The sequence below is a fragment of the Zerene cesonia genome, chromosome 28, assembly GCF_012273895.1.
Source record: "Zerene cesonia ecotype Mississippi chromosome 28, Zerene_cesonia_1.1, whole genome shotgun sequence".
NCBI classification, from domain to species: domain Eukaryota; kingdom Metazoa; phylum Arthropoda; class Insecta; order Lepidoptera; family Pieridae; genus Zerene; species Zerene cesonia.
This window is the reverse complement of record NC_052129.1, coordinates 834,530-852,387: the sequence shown is the minus strand read 5'-3', so window position 1 is coordinate 852,387 and position 17,858 is coordinate 834,530. Positions and strand designations below refer to the sequence as shown.

Below are 17,858 nucleotides of genomic sequence, written 5' to 3'. Positions count from 1 at the left end.
AACCCCTGACTGACGGCCGAAGTCACCAATGAGCCACCACTGCTCCAAAATACGCCATAAATAACATAATACGTCACTGGCATCTAGCTTGATTACCGACTGTAAATTCAACAGTCATTAATTATAAAATCCGATAAGGAACGGGAAATATAAGTTGCCCTCAAGTTTCGATATTAAAAATGAATAATTCATTTATGACGGTCGCAGCCTGAATCAGCATCCAATGTTTCGCTGCGGAATAAATTTACAACCACCACTAGAATGGTTTGATGATACGGATATTTGGTTTTTCAACTGACGTGGAGATAAGGGGTTAGGTTGCAATTCGTGTTGGTTTTTGCATGAAGAAAATGAATTTAATCCACAGAAGGAAGAAAGAAAACTTGTACAAGTGCCGTTTATTTTAATACTAGCTGCGCTCCGCGGTTTCACCCGCGTAAGTCGGAATCCCGTAGGAATATAGGGATAAAAAGTTGCCTATATGTTATTCCAGTGGTCCAGCTATCTACGCACCAAATTTAATTGCAATCGGTTCAGCAGTTTTTGCGTGAAAGAGCAACAAACACACACACATCCTTTCGCATTTATAATATTAGTAAGATAGTAGGGAGTAGGATGAATAAAAATCTATGCAACATAAGATATTACCATAAGAATATTACGATAAGAGTACTCAGCACATGCTGCTTCTGTAAGACAGTCGCAGCGCTGATTTTCAGTAATTTTCATGTCTCAATGCGGGTTTTTGCGATTTAGTGAATAGTTCTATTTGATTCTGTAATTTTGCGATAATTTAACACACTTTCCTATTTAAAACACGCGGAACAATTTTATGTAAATTAATTGAATTAAAATATGAGTATGTTTTATTTTAACTAATTTACATTCATATTATTTAATATATTATTTTAAGTGTGGTGGTAGTAAAAAAATATGAATTCAACTCTGAGATCATCATCATCAGCCCATATGTGAGTCCACTGCAAGCCTCTGGCCTTCCATAAGACCACAGATGACCACTGCGATTCTTTTAATTTTCTCGATTGAACTTTTAATTTTTGGACATGCCGGTATCCTGACGATGTGTTTCTTTACCGTTTTGAGCAGAATTGATGCGAATAATCTACAGATAAAATGAAATATAATCTTTTTGTACACTCATTTGGAATCAAACCTCCAACTTTTCTTTTAAAGTCTTACTATTAAGCAAAAAAAATATGTTTCCTATTTTATAGCGGTTTAGAGAGAGTAACATATGTTCCTTTGTACACGCCAACGAAGCCGTGAGCGATAAACCAGTACCAACGTAAAGTCCACAACAAATCGAGAAGGCTCGAGGATACATTTCCTGGAGGAATAACTTTCTCACAATTACAACGGCCGACCCACATGCATTAATTCAACAGAGTACTTTCAAACTAACGCACTTCCTTGCGTCAACAAACCATTCATACAGATGACGTCTTTATTTGAGTTTTAATTTTATTGCGTGACTCGATATACTACCGTCCGTCTGTTTGTGCTGCAGTAAAAAGTATATGAAGTATGATAATGGATAAATTTTTATCGTTGCTGTGTTTTTGTAAAAAAACGAGTTTATATTACTCGAAATCTCATTAAACATCATCAAATTTTCTTCATTGTTTTTTGTATTGTGTGTGTACACAGAGATAGTTATCTTCCTGAATTTGTAATTTTTTTACTTCTACTTGGCATGGATTGTTATAAAGCCGCCCTTTGCATGTTATATCCTGTTTTGTCATTGTCATATAAAGAATATTTCATTTAATTTTTTGTTTACTTCTGACTGGGTCAAACGATTTTGATGATTCTTCTTTTATTTGAAAGCTGGTGCCTCCCATGTCGTCCCAGTTTAATTCTAGATCTGACAATTTGAGGCAAAGAGTTAATATAATTACGCTTTCTACATTTATATTAGATACCATTGAATTCCAAACCACCTTGCCAAATGAAATATTAAACTGAGGACAAGAGGCATTATTCCCTCGAATCCTCTTATAATTAAAAATAAAATAGATATATAATACAATGGTTTTCCAGACCCACCTATTATTTGTTAAAACTAGTATATAAACCTAACAATGTAAATTGTCATTAGGCTAGCTGTCTTATTAGCTCACTAGTTGTAGTAGTTTGTCTATGTCGTGATATTGTTCTTAATCTGTGGTCATATGATACTCTAATGCCTTCTCTTGTGCCAACTCTTATGCTGTGTTAACTGGGTTATGAATAAATCTCAGTATATCAACTTAATCTTATTCTCCCCACTAACCTATCATTATTCCTTATCGAAAATCAATCCAGAACTCTCACCTATACATAAACTGCTTAATTTAAAGGCAATATGATTGGAACGTCAGCAAATTATAAACATCACACCAAATGAAATAGCTGAGAAATCTGTTTAAAATTTTTTTACGATATTTTTACACTCGCTTCACAGACTGTCCGGTAATCCTAAACATTGTTTGTTCAAGGAATGCTTTTACGTACAGTGAACATTGAAAACAGCTCTGCAAGACAATTCGATAACATTTCTGTTGGATTTAGAAACTTGGAACTGCGTTGGTTATTGTATGTACACCAGACGAGGCTCGATGTTATGGACTATGTATGTAGTGGTTCACATGATGGGAAGTAATCTCCACGATTAATGAACACAGATGTAGGCAATTGTGTGGCCTTTTTAAGGCGCAAGGGATAAAGAAGTACTTGATGACAGAAATAAAGGGAAAGAATGGGGAGGGTGTGGAAAAGGATGCGGACCTCCAGCTCTGCGCATCCCTTACATATCAAACGAAACAGTAGTATTCATATTCCTTTAGACTCCAACTCCAACCTTCCTTCCACAGAGCTAGAAAATAATCTATATATAAAAAAGAAAGGCGTGTTAGTTGCACTATTTATAACTCGAAAACGGCTGAACCGATTATGTTGAAATTTTGTACAGAGATAGTTTGACACCCGAGAAAGGACATAGGATAGTTTTATCCCGGAAATCGAACGGGAACGGGATCTTTGCAGGTAACACCCCTGGTCTATTTTTCTTGACACTATGCGGGTAAAGGCGCCTGTGGAAAGCTAGTTTTTAATACAAATCAAGAAAAAACACATTTAATATATATAAACCCTTTTTTATAAGGAAATCTTATATAGATACACACAGCCTCTGGGAAATGGTGCCGTGGGTTATGTCGGATTCCTACCGACTAAAACCCCACTGTGTTCCGTCGAGCCGCATAAGTGAAGGGGTCACGGGAGCCTAACATTGGACTCGAAGTGTTTGTTTATTCATTGTATTACTTAACTCGACACTTAAAGCGATCGTGGTTAAGTTACATTGTACATTCAATTAGTAGTGCTTAGAGTGTCGACTTTAATCTCATTACTTAACTTCCGTAAGAACTTTGGAAGTGGCCAGACGCGTTCCCGCGCCGCCAGGGTAAAAACGAAAATAATTTAGCCCACGGCAGTCACAGATAACGTATAATTTTTACTACCCATATTATTATTATAATAGTCCTCTATTGTACCCGAGGTTGTCTGTAAGAAATCGTTCTAAGCGGTAAGACCGCACATTGTACTTAGATTTAAGCTTTTACCTATTTGTGACTTTTCTTTTTCTCGACTGTTAAATAAGTGCTATAAAGAATAAATAAAATAGAATATAAGGATGTTTTAAATCGGTTCAGTAGATCCAAAGACCGTAACACTAAACTCACAAATTCGCAAACGTAATTTTTTTTTTTTATTAATCTTATTTACATTTATATTAATAAAAATGATAGAATGTAGAGAGATCATGCGACTGTTGGAGGTAGAATTTAATTTATATTGATTTATTTCATCTCTACACTTATATACCTTCCGAAGGACTGCATCAAATTGGATGATACTTTTGTATTACTGTCCACACTGTAGCTTTATATAAAAATAGTAATATACCTATTTAAATAAAAAAACACAATCGTCTTCAAATTGTCAGAAGTAAACCCAATCCAAGCCAGTCTGCTTTGAAGTAACAAATTTAAAAAAATAAACTCAAATTCATGACCTTCTTCTTTTGACGTTGGTAGAAAAACACAAAACATGCAACCCAGCGGGCTGCTGTTTAAAAGCATTATGTTTGAGTTTGCAAAATTCCTTCCCATCTTCATCTTCCCATCAACCTGGACGGATCCGAGGCGAATTACTAGTTAATATTTACATCTATCAAAAACAATAATAATTGTGGGAGTCGAGCATGCTTCGGCACGAATCGGGCCAGCTCGCACCGGGGAAGTACCACACCCCCACAGAAAACCGGCGTGAAATAATAGCTTGCTATTGTGTTTCATACGGTGAGTGGGGGAGCCGGACGCCTATTTCCTTCTCCTAGCCCTTCCCAGTCCATTCCTTCTTTCCATTCATCAATCCTTTCCTTATCCCTTATCCCTTATCCCTTAAAAGCAGGCAGCGCATTCTCAGAGGTCCAAGCCTCTGCGAGGGTTCATGGGCGGTGGTGATCGTTTACCATCAGGTGTACCACCAGCTCAGTTGCCCGCTATGACATAAAAAAATGGTTGCCTGTAAAGTCGGTTTTACGGGCGAAGATTTTACGTGACAACGTCTTTTTCTCTTAATATTTATTGATATGAATATTATTAAATTGCACAATAGGAACAAGGAATTGAATGAAAATAAGAATTGCACAAATTTTAACTAGAGAAAATATATTTTGTTTACTAAAAAGACAGAGACAGAGACACAAGCACGCGCCGATGCAATGCGCCTAATTCTCTAGTGCTGCGCGCGCGGCGGACCGATGATAGTTCGGTGACTCATCGTAACGTTACCGGGCGTTACACTTTTTCATAAGTGACTCCGAGCCGCAACCTAATTTAAGACGTTGTCACGTCAAGAAAAAAAAAAAACAAAGATCAGTAGGTGAGGAATTTAAAGAATTTCAGCTATACACAATATAATAGTCTCTCGAGTCTAATAAAGTTTTTTAACACGCCATCCTTTATATCTTACTTTAAATGTTTCAATAAGTAATAATAAACAATGTACATATAACGTTCCGTTTTATGCATTCATATAAAAAGTGAAGTCCCGTGTCCCCTAGTGGGATATGGGGCAGATGATGTACATCCGTTTCACTGATCGATTTTCTTTAGGGACAAGTAGGTGATCAACCTTCTGTGTCCTGCCAGACCGAGACATTTTTTTTTGTGCGTCCCCACTGAGAATCGAACCCAGGACCCCTCGGTTCTACGCTCACGCGTTAACCACTGTACCAAGGAGGCGGTCATGCATTCATATACGGATTGTAAAATCCCCACACATATTGTATTGCCGCTACCATCATAGGGTTTAAAGAAACTGACTTTCAAATGGAAAATCGCATCGAAATCCTATACTAATAATATTATAAATGCGAAAGTTTGTAAGGATGTGTGTGTGTGTTGCTCTTTCACACAAAAACTACTGAACCGATTGCAATGAAATTTGGTAAGTAGACAGCTGGACAACTGGAATAACATATAGACAACTTTTTATTCCGATATGCCTACGGGATACGGACTTACGCGGGTGAAACCGCGGGGCGCAGCTAGTCAGTTCATATGTTTGAAGTTTGCAACAGACAGACGTCGTACAGATATCGACATCAAGGTCAAACATCCCTCTTTTTGCGCCTAAGCCTAAAATTAAAATGTTATATTGACATGATTTTAATTCGAAACTGGTTTCCGAACCAGTGGTAAATGTAAAAACTATGTTATGACGATTCAAAAGTGCTTCTATATGAGGTCGAATTGAATAGGCAATGTTTGACGTTTTAAAAATATTAGATAACATCTCCTCGACCTGTACGAACACCTGAACGTTTCCGTCTCTTTATCCTTCCCAGTAATTTTCTGATTCCTCTCGTCTACCCTTTCTTTATCCCTTCCATTCAATCCATTTGTGGAGGCGTAAGATCCGTAAGCAAGCGGATTGCTACAGTCGTAGCATAGACAACGCATTCTCGTGTGTACGAAATACGAAAGTTCCATCCATTAAATATTTTTATTTCTGCGACCGATCATTTCTTTGCCAAAATATTTTTAGACTGACAATCACATTAAATAGGCTCTTAGAAATTGAATACTTCTTGGCTTTATTTTGAAAGAAAATAATCCGCCTGGGTGGCCACCTACGTAAATAATTTGAAACATCTACGTATATTGTACGAGTAGCTAGCTGTACCGATTATTATATTATCTATGACCGCAGTTTTTCCCGCGAAATTTGCAACAATTTCCATAGATAATATAGTCAACATAAATGTATTTATTTATATCTATCTATCCATCACTAAAATATGTGTTATTTCGAATCAGCATTTTAATACCAACACGTTCAGTCAGCATCTTATTATAATGAAGTATTTTCAACGATATTGTGATTTGCCTCAACACGGGCAATGTGATCCTAACCTTTAATTAATGAAAATAAAAAAGTATTTTCAACCGAGTTCAAAAAAGGAGGAGGTCAATCAAATGTCAATTCGACTGACATGTTTTGTCTTTGTTACCATATAACTGTTAACTGAGTCAACAGAATTTTATGATTATTTAAAATCTGGTGTCTCCCATGTAGTCCCGTGGTCTAGTTCTTACAATTTGAAAATGGTTTATTTTTTAACAAAAATAATTATATTATGTCATAGTTGGCAATGGAGCTGGTTAGTCGCTTACAGAATCCTTATACCTCTAAACGGCGGACAGAAAGGAGAGGTGGTGTTAAGGTTAGAAAATGGTTATGGGCTCCCCATAATATAGACAAAGAAATCCAGTTATAATACGTTAATTACTAACACTTCTAGAAAGTTCTCAGCCGCTAATAATTGAACAGCGTTTCTGAACGCATTTCGTTTTATTCACATTAAATGTTATGAATTGACTAGCGAGGTATGAATCACGTCTGTCTAGCTGTTAAATGTAGCATGCCAAATCTCCTAGACAGACCGGTCTGCGCCAGATACCTATTTTGCTGCGCAATTCTTTTATCTACTTCGGAGCAAATATTTTGTGGGATGGTAAAGGTGCGGAAAATATTCCATTTGAATCGAGATATGTATCAGTAACTTGCTTTTGTATGCGGCTTCGCATGCTTATATTCGGAATAGTTTAATGTGTTATACATATAAACCTTCATCTTAAATCTCTCTCTCTATTAAAAACCCCATCAAAATCGGTTGTGTAGTTTTAAAGATCTAAGCATACACAAATATATACATAGGAACAGACGCGGGGAGCGACTTTGCTTTGCTTTTGATATATATAGAGTAAATTCTACTATGTCTATTTATGTGGGTAGTATTAAAGATTTTTTTAAAACTAAAATGTAAGATTTATTTACTATTACATTTGTTATCGCTTTATTTAATTTAATATTTACTTACTACAGCATTCTCATTGTTTTCAATGAAAGTTGAAATTCGCTTTTTCACCAAACACAGACACTTATTATATTAACGGAACAATATTTCCTTTAAATCACTCAAATCGTTATTAACTCGAGACGCTATATCACCAGACATTGATATATTCTTATCGCCACATAACCATTTCTACCAGACAACCGGATGGACGGTGAGAAATTAAAAATGTACATGTTGTTCAAATGAATTACAGCTTCCTTCCACCGTTGACCTTCAACTTTTTCCCTGTTTTAATAAATGCAAGTGGGAAATGTAACATCTGGCGTCGGAATTATCAATGTTACGTTATTTAGCGATTTTAGTGTATTAAATTAGTTTCGCGTGCCAAAACTTGTTGCGTATTTATTAGGACTTAGTTTGTCACTTTAAAAGATTGTTATTGTAACTTTTTTGACGTGACAACGTCTTAAATTAGGTTACGGCTCGGAGGCACTCATGAAAAAGTGTAACGCCCGGTAACGTTACGATGAGTCACCGAACTATGATCGGTCCGCCGCGCGCGCAGCACTAGAGAATTAGGCGCATTGAATCGGCGCGTGCTTGTGTCTCTGTCTCTGTCTTTTTAGTAAACAAAATATATTTTCTATAGTTAAAATTTGTGCAATTCTTATTTTCATTCAATTCCTTGTTCCTATTGTGCAATTTAATAATATTCATATCAATCAATATTCTACCGAGAAAGAGACGTTGTCACGTAAAATCTTCGCCCGTAAAACCGACTTTACAGGCAACCATTGTTTTTTTTTATTAATAGTAAAGTTATTTAAAGTGCAATGTACTTCATATAAGTAAATGTGTTGTGTTATGATGTTTTAGGTTGAATGTTTGTTCACGCTCTGTTTATAAACGGGTAGCTTTTTTAAGATGGCATATAAATCTTGGAAGGCGTATGTTTATTCCTAACAGTATATCCTCTTAATGCTACATCAGGAGTAAATAGAATAATAATTGAGATATTTCAGTCGTGTTAACTTTACCAATGTACCGAAACGAAGGAGGTTCTGCGTCGTAACCTTATTTTAGAAATTGTTTATTTGTGACTATAGTCCATATTTATAACAACAAAATTATTTACATTCCAGTATTTAAAATCATTATTCAAACTCGGAAGAATTTAAATTGAAACTTTTTTATTCATGTTTACATTTTTTCGTGTAATATTATTTAATTATTTTTATATGAATAGTTTTATGATGAATCTGAAAATATAACCATATCATAAATCTTAAGCGAAAAAACACAATAAAACTCGTTCACAAAATCTTTTTTCTTAAACTAAATACCTAACACACTTTAACAATAAAATCAACTAAACTGTCTAAGTTTGTACAATAAAGCATTATAAATAAATAAATAAACTGTCTCACTTAAAATAAGGTAAGGAAATTATTTAATCCTTGCGATCCTAATCAGGATAATAATGCGTGTACAAAACTTTGGATCTAAAGGAGGCGCTAATATCCATGCTAATATTACAAAGTTGAAGATTTTATTTGTTTGGTTGAACGCGCTAATCTCAGGAATCACTGGTCCGATTTGAAAAATTATTTCAGTGGTAGATAGCACATTTATTGAGGAAGCCTTTGCTCGGCTATATAACGTACGTAGGTAAAACCGCGGGGCACAGCGAGTACCAACATACAGGTGAAACTAATTAAAGCGTGTTAATAAAAATCCTCTGTATCGTTAAAAATAATGCATCAATAAGGTCGAGTGTGAGTTCGTGGACATCGCGTGGAGCAGGGTTGAATACACTCGACTAATATTATGTGATTTAATGCCTTACAAACACACGTCATGTAAAACGCAAGCTTAACTTAATAGGGTTTATAATATCTAATTTACGATTGCACTAGCTGCGTGAGTGAGACTTTTATCTTCTTAGATTTGATTTTAATGTGGGAGTCGGGCACGCTTCGGCACGATTCGGCCAGCTCGCACCACACACTAAAACATCCTAGTTTTAGTGTGTATTGTAAAAGAACCCATGACCATTTGAAGTTATTTTCACGATTCCAAAAATAAACAATATTTCCGACCTTTTAATTTCACGAATGGCCCGCATTCGTGAAATTAAATCTATTCTCGTATTGTAATGCTGATTAAATACCTCTTTATGTAAATCGTGATAGAAATGGATGGGGTGAAACAAAGTAGTTATTTAAATAATTTTTAGATTATTCAAATGAAAATGCCCTTTTCGCAAACGGTGTAATTTAATTTTGAGTTATTTTTATTCAATCGATATTTTATTTTTTTCTATTACTTGCGGTCTGCCGCGGCTTCACACGTGGTACATAATATATTGTGTCTCTGAGTGAGAATGCAGCCTTCAATGATGAAATAATGTGTAGTTATAGTATAAAAACATTGTAAATATACATACAAACACACAAAAGTTTCCTCTTATCAAATTCGTTTAGAGATATTTCGTAGTTAAAATGAAACATCTTATCAAGTTTATACAAATAAGATATTACTAGCTGTGACCCGCGGTTGAAACCGCGTAAGTCCGTATCCCGTAGGAATATATCGGTATAAAAAGTGCCTATGTGTTATTTCAGTTGTCCAACTATCTACGAAGCAAAATAGTATTATTATTCACCAATAGATGTCAGGAAAAAAAACACGAATAAAACACGAATATGACATTTTCTAAAAAAAATTCCTAGCTAGATCGATTTATCGCCCCCGAAACCCCCTGTATACCAAATTTCATGAAAATCGTCCGAGATTCCAATTATATATATATCTATGTATATATATACAAGAATTGCTCGTTTAAAGGTACCTATAAGATAAGATAAATATACGGTATGTACAATAACTGTCAATTACGTTTAAAACTATCATACCTGATCATGCTTTGATATTTCTTAACAATTAAAAACATAAACAAACTGAAACCCAATTGAAACACGTGGTCACTTTGTAAATAAAATACTTAAAACTAAATAACAAAACACAATGCGATCACTAACAATTTGTAAGATGTTTTGATCCTGTGCCAAATATCGTAATTTATCTCATTTTTGTCATTTTTCAGCACATATAGGTCAATGTTGCGTGTACTTTATGCCAAGGCTAAAAAATATTTATATTTTTACAAAATAAAAAACAAAAACAAATTATAAAAACAAGCCGATTTGGGTAATCCAAGTCGAAGTCTAAATAAAGCCAGGGTTGCCATAACATAACAATAAACAATAATATACTTAAACGTACTTATTTAATTCAAACTTTGTACACTTATAAAAAACCGGTGACAATAAACTAATTTCATAAGTTTATCGCATTATCTGATTAGGATTGCCAGTATTAAATAATATTCTTAATATGCTCTATATGAGATCAAATATGTCAACTCATTAGATTCAATCATAAAATCATCGTGTTCTTTCGTTGATCAAACGATAGTTATAAATTTTGAGTTTTAATAGCTTTGAAATGTTTTATAAATGAGATTTTCTTAAATTGGTTAGGCGTTGCTGCAATTTGGCAAAAGGACGCCGGATCGAATCCCGCCTAATGATCGAATTTTTTCAAAAAAATTCTCACGATATTTATTATTTTTCAATTCAATAGAACTTCATTACACTACTCTTTTATTGACAAACATATTTTCCGTTAACTACTTTCAATCATTTCTTTAAAACAAGTTTAAAACCCGTTATCATCTAAACGATCTCTCAGGATCCACGTAAAGGTTAAAGACCAATTAGCCAGCTCATAATTTAGTTAAACTGAAACCCCGAGCCCCCAAGTCTACGCTTGCCTCAACGTCGAGTTGCTTCACGTTAATTGTTTAACTTCTCGCCTCGCTTATGTCATGAATAAATTACACCTGAGGGGCTATGGAGAGCTGTATCGCTTCATGTTTACTAGCTGCTGGTTCCCAGCTTTGCCTGACTATAAATATCCGATTAGCGTCTCATTATCAACCGACGCCGCATACATGAAGAGAGTTCTTCACGATAACTCTGTGGTATTTCAACCGCAATCAGTTTCGATAGATTTTTACGTCTGTTGTCATTTGGTCCTATTTTAGAATTTGGATTGGTACTTCTCCCCAGGGACGATAATTGTTTGGCCCTTAAGAAAATCGATAAGTTAAACCGTTGTTCATTTCTATCCTATACACACGTAATAAATTATTATATGTATATATTGTTACGCAGATGTAATAAGACTGGTTCTCAATTATTGTGTATTATTTTGTGATTGTTACTTCATACATTTTTACCAGGTAAACCGGTGATTCTCTTTTTTATTTGAAAGCTGGTGCCCCCCACATAGTCCTATCTGATCCAGTTCTGACAATCTAGATGCAGGTTAGATTCTGTTAATTAAAATGACATATTTCGTCTTCCCTAGTATGCTTATCATGTCTTCTTTTAAATCACACACACAAATTTTAGTCAACTTAAAAACACATTAAAATAAAGGAATTTTAAATGGCTCTATTCATCACTTCAAGCGATTTTTCAATACAAACGAATAATCTTAAAAATATACAACAACAGTTTCGAAACTGTCATTCTGTCCGTCACAAACTTGACCCAGTTATATTACTGAAATATTGCAATTTGTAGAAACTCATAAATATGGTTTTTTATGGCATAGTAAATACGAGAATAAGTTAATTGTATATTACGAAACACGTGATGAAATTTTATTTGTCTTATGAAATGATGTGTCTTGAGAGGTTTGGAAATAGACTTTTTTTTAGATCTTAGGATATACTAGGTTTACTTAGATCTAGAATTGTTTTTATATTTTTTAAATATATATTAACAATTCTGGATATATCAATAAAATATATTTAAATATCATAAGTTACGCAAAAGAGGTGTTCTAAGAGTTCAATGTTAATGCTATCAGTCTGTATATGTGTATCGTTATCTGTATCTGTAGCATCGTAGCTCTCAAACAGATGGACTGATTTATATGTGATTATTTGTATTTGAAAGACAGTTTTCCAATTGTAGTTTTTAGCTATGTTTGATGAAATCGACAAAACCGTCGGCTGCCATAAAATATCAGTAAAATATTTTTTCAGAAATCCCTCAATATGAGTGAGGAATTTACTGGTAAAATAATTTACACTATTTCAAATTTCAAATACGAGATGGCCGACATCACAAAAGGAGATCAGGTTCTTTTTTAGATAACTTTATTTTATTTTATTTGTAAATGTAAAATTCAATAAGCTAATTAGAATTCAGTATGCGATATGTCCGAACAAAATGCACTCATTGCAGCTACGTAATATTTTAATATTACGCAGAAAATTTTGTTTCTGCCCTACAATATAATACAATATTAATTTACTTTAAACAATGAAAGTATTTCGCATACTTCGCTGGACGATATTAAAAATTCTTTATCGGTAAGCTTTATAACAGTATTTATCACTGGACACGTAACAAGGTAGAGATAAATTATACGCTGGTAGAGATAATTATAAGCTTCGCCCGTGGTACATATGTACCTATATCACTCTGTCAAGACGCAGCTTTCTAATGTTGAAAGTGTTATTGAGATCGGTCTAGTAATACTATTTTCTTATATTTGGTCTAGTGACAATAAATTTATCTTTCTTTCTTTTATATTTAACAAGTTTGTCCGTGACCACACCAGCTGTCAAGGGTAAATAATATAATGAATAAATACCATTTAATTTCTGAAAATATAAATGAATTCTCACTCAAAATAGTTAGCAGAAAATTGGCTGAGAAGCTGGCACTTATGCCAATGGCAGATGCATATCGTTAACGTTATTTCTTCAATTTACAAAACACATCTATGAATAATTTTGATGAATAAGCTGTTCAAAAAACTATTTTTAACACGCTTCTATAAGCTATAAGCACCTACAAGTTTATAATTTGTGTGTATTTTGTTGTGTCCTTTAAAATCGATTATGTTCTTTAAACGGACGTATTTTATTCAAACTTTGTACACTTATCAAGTATCGGTGAGATTACAATAATTTCATGAGCTTATCTTACTATCCTGTTATGATCTCCAGGAATAAGTAATTCCCTCACATATCCTTTGTATAAGATCAAATGAGACAATGTAGTCGATTCCATTATTAAAGCATGTTATTTTATATTGATTTCAACTAGCTAAACAACATTCGATTTGATAAACTCCTACTTTAACGCAGAAACGGCAGGATGTTATTGTAAATTTCATGTGTATGTGTGTGCGTATGATGTAGCACTGGATTAACCAATTTTGAATTTGTTTTTTTATTTAACAGATGATTTGAAAACTCTCAAGTTAGCTAGTAGTCACCACAAACTGGTGGATTGGATATTTTTACAACATTCAATATGGATACTAAATATAAGGGACTCTCGACTAGTCGAATAACTATTTAATTAAATTTACTATTAAATTCTAACTAATCTAAAATGGCTGCTAACACAAAAAGGGGTTGGATTTTTAATGTCATTTGCTTGCTGATTTACATATTTATACATTTAACAGACAGATAAAAACCAAACAGAACAGCTATTAACCTCTACCGGGAACCAAACGTATTTGTTCATAGACAAAGCCCAATAAAACTTCTACTATATTACTTTTGCAACAAAAAAGTTTTTCTGGTTATCTTTGAAAGCTTCAGGGATCTGAATTTTTAGTAACAACGTGTATTATATAAACGAAAAATGTCATGCTTGACGTTAACATCAGTTATTTTTCATATTAAATCCGGTTTCACAACTTCAGAATAAATTCTGTATAGCTTATCTATGTTTTAAAATAACATATATCATTATCATTACATATAGCATTTTAATGTACGTCAAAAACTGTCAAATATTATCAGATAGTGTTAAAATAGGTATATACAGTTATTGTTACTATATATCTTTTGATTTCATAGCGGGCAACTGAGCTGATGCTTCGCCTGATGGTAAGCGATCAGCACCGCCCGTGAACATTTGTAGAGATAGGAACTCGGCAAATGCGTTACCCGCTCTTAACGGATAAGGGCTTATAAAAGGTTGACGACATAATGAAATAGGACGAGTGTTGAAAAGCAGAGAAGCCTTAGCTACTCCAATTTACGAACAAAACACAAAGATTCAGCAAACCCAATGAATATCACGTTATATATAGTGGAGTTAATCGAACATTTAATAAACAATCCCTTATCATAAACCTCCACAAAGGCACATCATTTTATTTATCTTAAACAGAATCTCGGTGAAGTCTTACACTCGCTTCTGAGACGTGACCCAAAAGTGGAGACATTAAACCGAAGCGGGGAAACCTCTTTTCAAATAATAACGATTTTTCGTTCGTTCAACTTGAACGCGAAGTTGTTATTTGAGAATCGTTTTATTTCAAGAAGGAAAGGATTTTATCGGAACGTACCGGTTTATTTTCGCGAAGTAAATGATGATGATTATGACAATATAAATGATCGATATAACTAATAATACTATAGTAAAGGTATATCACAATTCTTAGAATAAACAAGACTTCTCTTATTCTAGAATCCTAAAACTTAATTTTCCTTTCCGTTAACAGTAAATTCTCATTTTACAATTATTTATGTATAAATAATAACTGAAACATCTTATAATACATAATCTAATGATTGTGCAATAGCTTTGTAAAATAGTGAATGTGTTTTAAAAATACATTTCCGATCAGGCTCAAAAAATACGCAAAGCTAATATTTAACTTAGGTTTAATTAAAAAATTTGAGAATGACTTATTTATTTTATATCTACAATAGTTTGAGACATACGATTGTCGTTTACGTATTTCAAATACTAGCTGTGACCCGCGGTTGAAACCGCGTAAGTCCGTATCCCGTAGGAATATCGTAATAAATATATCGGTATAATATATCATCTACGAAGCAAAATTCATTGCAATCGGTTCAGTAGTTTTTGCGTGAAAGAGTAACAGACGCACACATATGCATCCATCCTCACAAACTTTCGCATTTATAGTATTATTATTCACTAATAGATGTCAGGAAAAAAAACACAAATATGACATTTTCTAAAAAAGATTCCTAGCTAGATCGATTTATCGCCCCCGAAACCCCCTATATACTAAATTTCATGAAAATCGTTGGAGCCAATTCCGAGATTCCAATTATATATATACAAGAATTGCTCGTTTAAAGATATAAGATAAGATATGGTAAATAATAAATTATTTGTAAATAAATTTAGATTATCGACTACTATCATAAGCATCCACAAAAAATATTTCTACTTTCATTGCTTGTTTATTGTCTATTTGCCTTTACCATTCAGTTTTCATATATTATTTTAATGTTTTAAAAAACAATTTCTTTAAATAGGTTCATTTGAAAATAAGTTGAATCAATTTATAAGAAAGTCTTTATTCATGGATGGCTTTATGGAACGTGAAGCTAAAATCGACATTAGTTGTTTTTCTTTTTATATATTCCGAGATATGATTTTCAACTCAGCAACCACAAAGGGCATGTAATAGAAACGAAAAAAATATATTTAGTCTAGAGTTCTCTCAGATAAAGTAGTCTTGATGGTCCCACAGAGGCATTTTATCATTTTCAACCCCTAATTACTTATCCAAGAGGGTCGGGTCCCAAAGATTCCGGGACGACAACACATTGAAAAGGTTCGGATTGATTTGAAATAGAATATATAAATAGTTACATTTTACCACGTTTTGTAAAGATCTTGTGTACAGATGACATTGTTTGGTCATTATTTAATAAAGTTCAAGTTCAAATTATTCAATATTTTTATGCTACTTGCGTGTGCGTGTGTGTTCGTGCGTAAATATTTGAATAAGTCAATGTATCTCTCTATCTGAACGCATTATTAATATTATAACAGAGATTGTGAAAAACTTAAAACAAAACAACTAGATGCTTTCGGTGCTATCATTTATCCGATAAAAAATAGTTTATACGCAAAAACGTGCTTGCTAACATTTAAACTCACACACACACCATCTCGTGCAAGTCGCAATCGCATTATATAAAGACAAACAAATTACATGCCGCATTGAAACGCAACCAATCTGCACGCCATTAATTTTTCAGCTGAATCAATTTATGGAGGGAAATCCTTCAGCGCCATGACAGCTGTTAATATTTAATGGCGGCGACAGGTGGCACTGCATTAACATTTTTCACAACATATACCAGCTTATGATTGCTAAGAAAAATAAGGTCGCGGCTATGATCGGGTCCGATGCTTTTCAACGCACGCACGAAAAAATCTTTTGTGTTGACGCGCCACGTATGCCAAATATCAATCAAAACTTTTTTCATGAGATATTATTTTATAGGATAGCATGACTTACCCCAGTGTGGTCATTGTCACAATGGTGTACCAGAAGGCAGCTGGAATGGATGTGAAATTCGTGTCCTGTTCGTTCTTCTCAGCGTAGAACATCACAGTTGCGAATATGATGATAGCCATCGCCAGGGAAAACACCAAGAAGCCAAGTTCACTGGCGCACGACTTCAAGGTATAGCCGAGGATCCTCAGCCCCTGGGAGTGCCGGGAAAACTTGAAGATCCGGAACACTCGAAACACCCTCAGGGTCACAAACGCCCCGGAGACATCGTCGTTGTCAGTTATTCCCAGCCCTATGTAGTACGGCAGGATGGCCACCACGTCAATGATGGACATGACGGATCGAACGAACTTGCAGCGATCCGGCGCAGCGAACAGTCGCAGTAAGTATTCAGCTGTGAATATCATCACGCAAGCTGTGTCTAAGCAGAAAAATACTATTTTATATCTCTCCCCGCAGGGCAGAGTGCCCGCGCGGCCCGGTCTGTGCCCGCAGGGTACGGTCTCAACTACGTTCGCCATTACAGAGACGGCAATGAAAAATCCAGTAACATAGTAAAATACTAGAGCCGCAGTCGACGTATGCGGGTTCTCAAACGCCCGCCACATCTTCTGCCGCAAGTCGGTGAGCTGGGGCAGGCTCTGGTCGCCAGCTTCACTGAGCTTATCGTCCATGAGACGTTCAGCATTCTCACGCTTTCTGTCCCTGTAGTCCTCATAGCAACAATCACCTATAACGTCCGGGAGGATGCCGAAAAACGCTAACTCCTCATCGTAACCAGTTAAGCACTCGTGTTTTGGGTAATGCAGTTTACCCGTCCTATAATAATTTAATATATGCCTGAAGATATCAGGGTCTCTATCGAAGAAATACTCCCGGCTGTCTTCGTCATAGAAGAACTCCCGTTCCGAGGAACCAAGGAGGGAGTCGGGGTATTTCTCGAGGGTGTTCCGCCAGGTTTCGAACCGTCTACCGGAGACGTTGATGAGGAGTTTCTCGTCCTCAGCACGGCGTCGATCCTTGGGGACGGGGGGAGGGG

General features: G+C 34.9%; 1 protein-coding gene across 1 annotated transcript in view; it reads right to left on the bottom strand.

The window, feature by feature from the left end:
• Nucleotides 1-17,858, bottom strand: part of LOC119837680 (potassium voltage-gated channel protein Shal) — a 59,090-nt gene that overhangs the window by 40,083 nt on the left and 1,149 nt on the right. Inside the window, exon 2 of the mRNA XM_038363411.1 lies at nucleotides 16,823-17,852. Within this exon, the coding sequence (XP_038219339.1) occupies nucleotides 16,823-17,852 (1,030 nt within the window). The remainder of the gene's footprint in view (nucleotides 1-16,822; nucleotides 17,853-17,858) is intronic.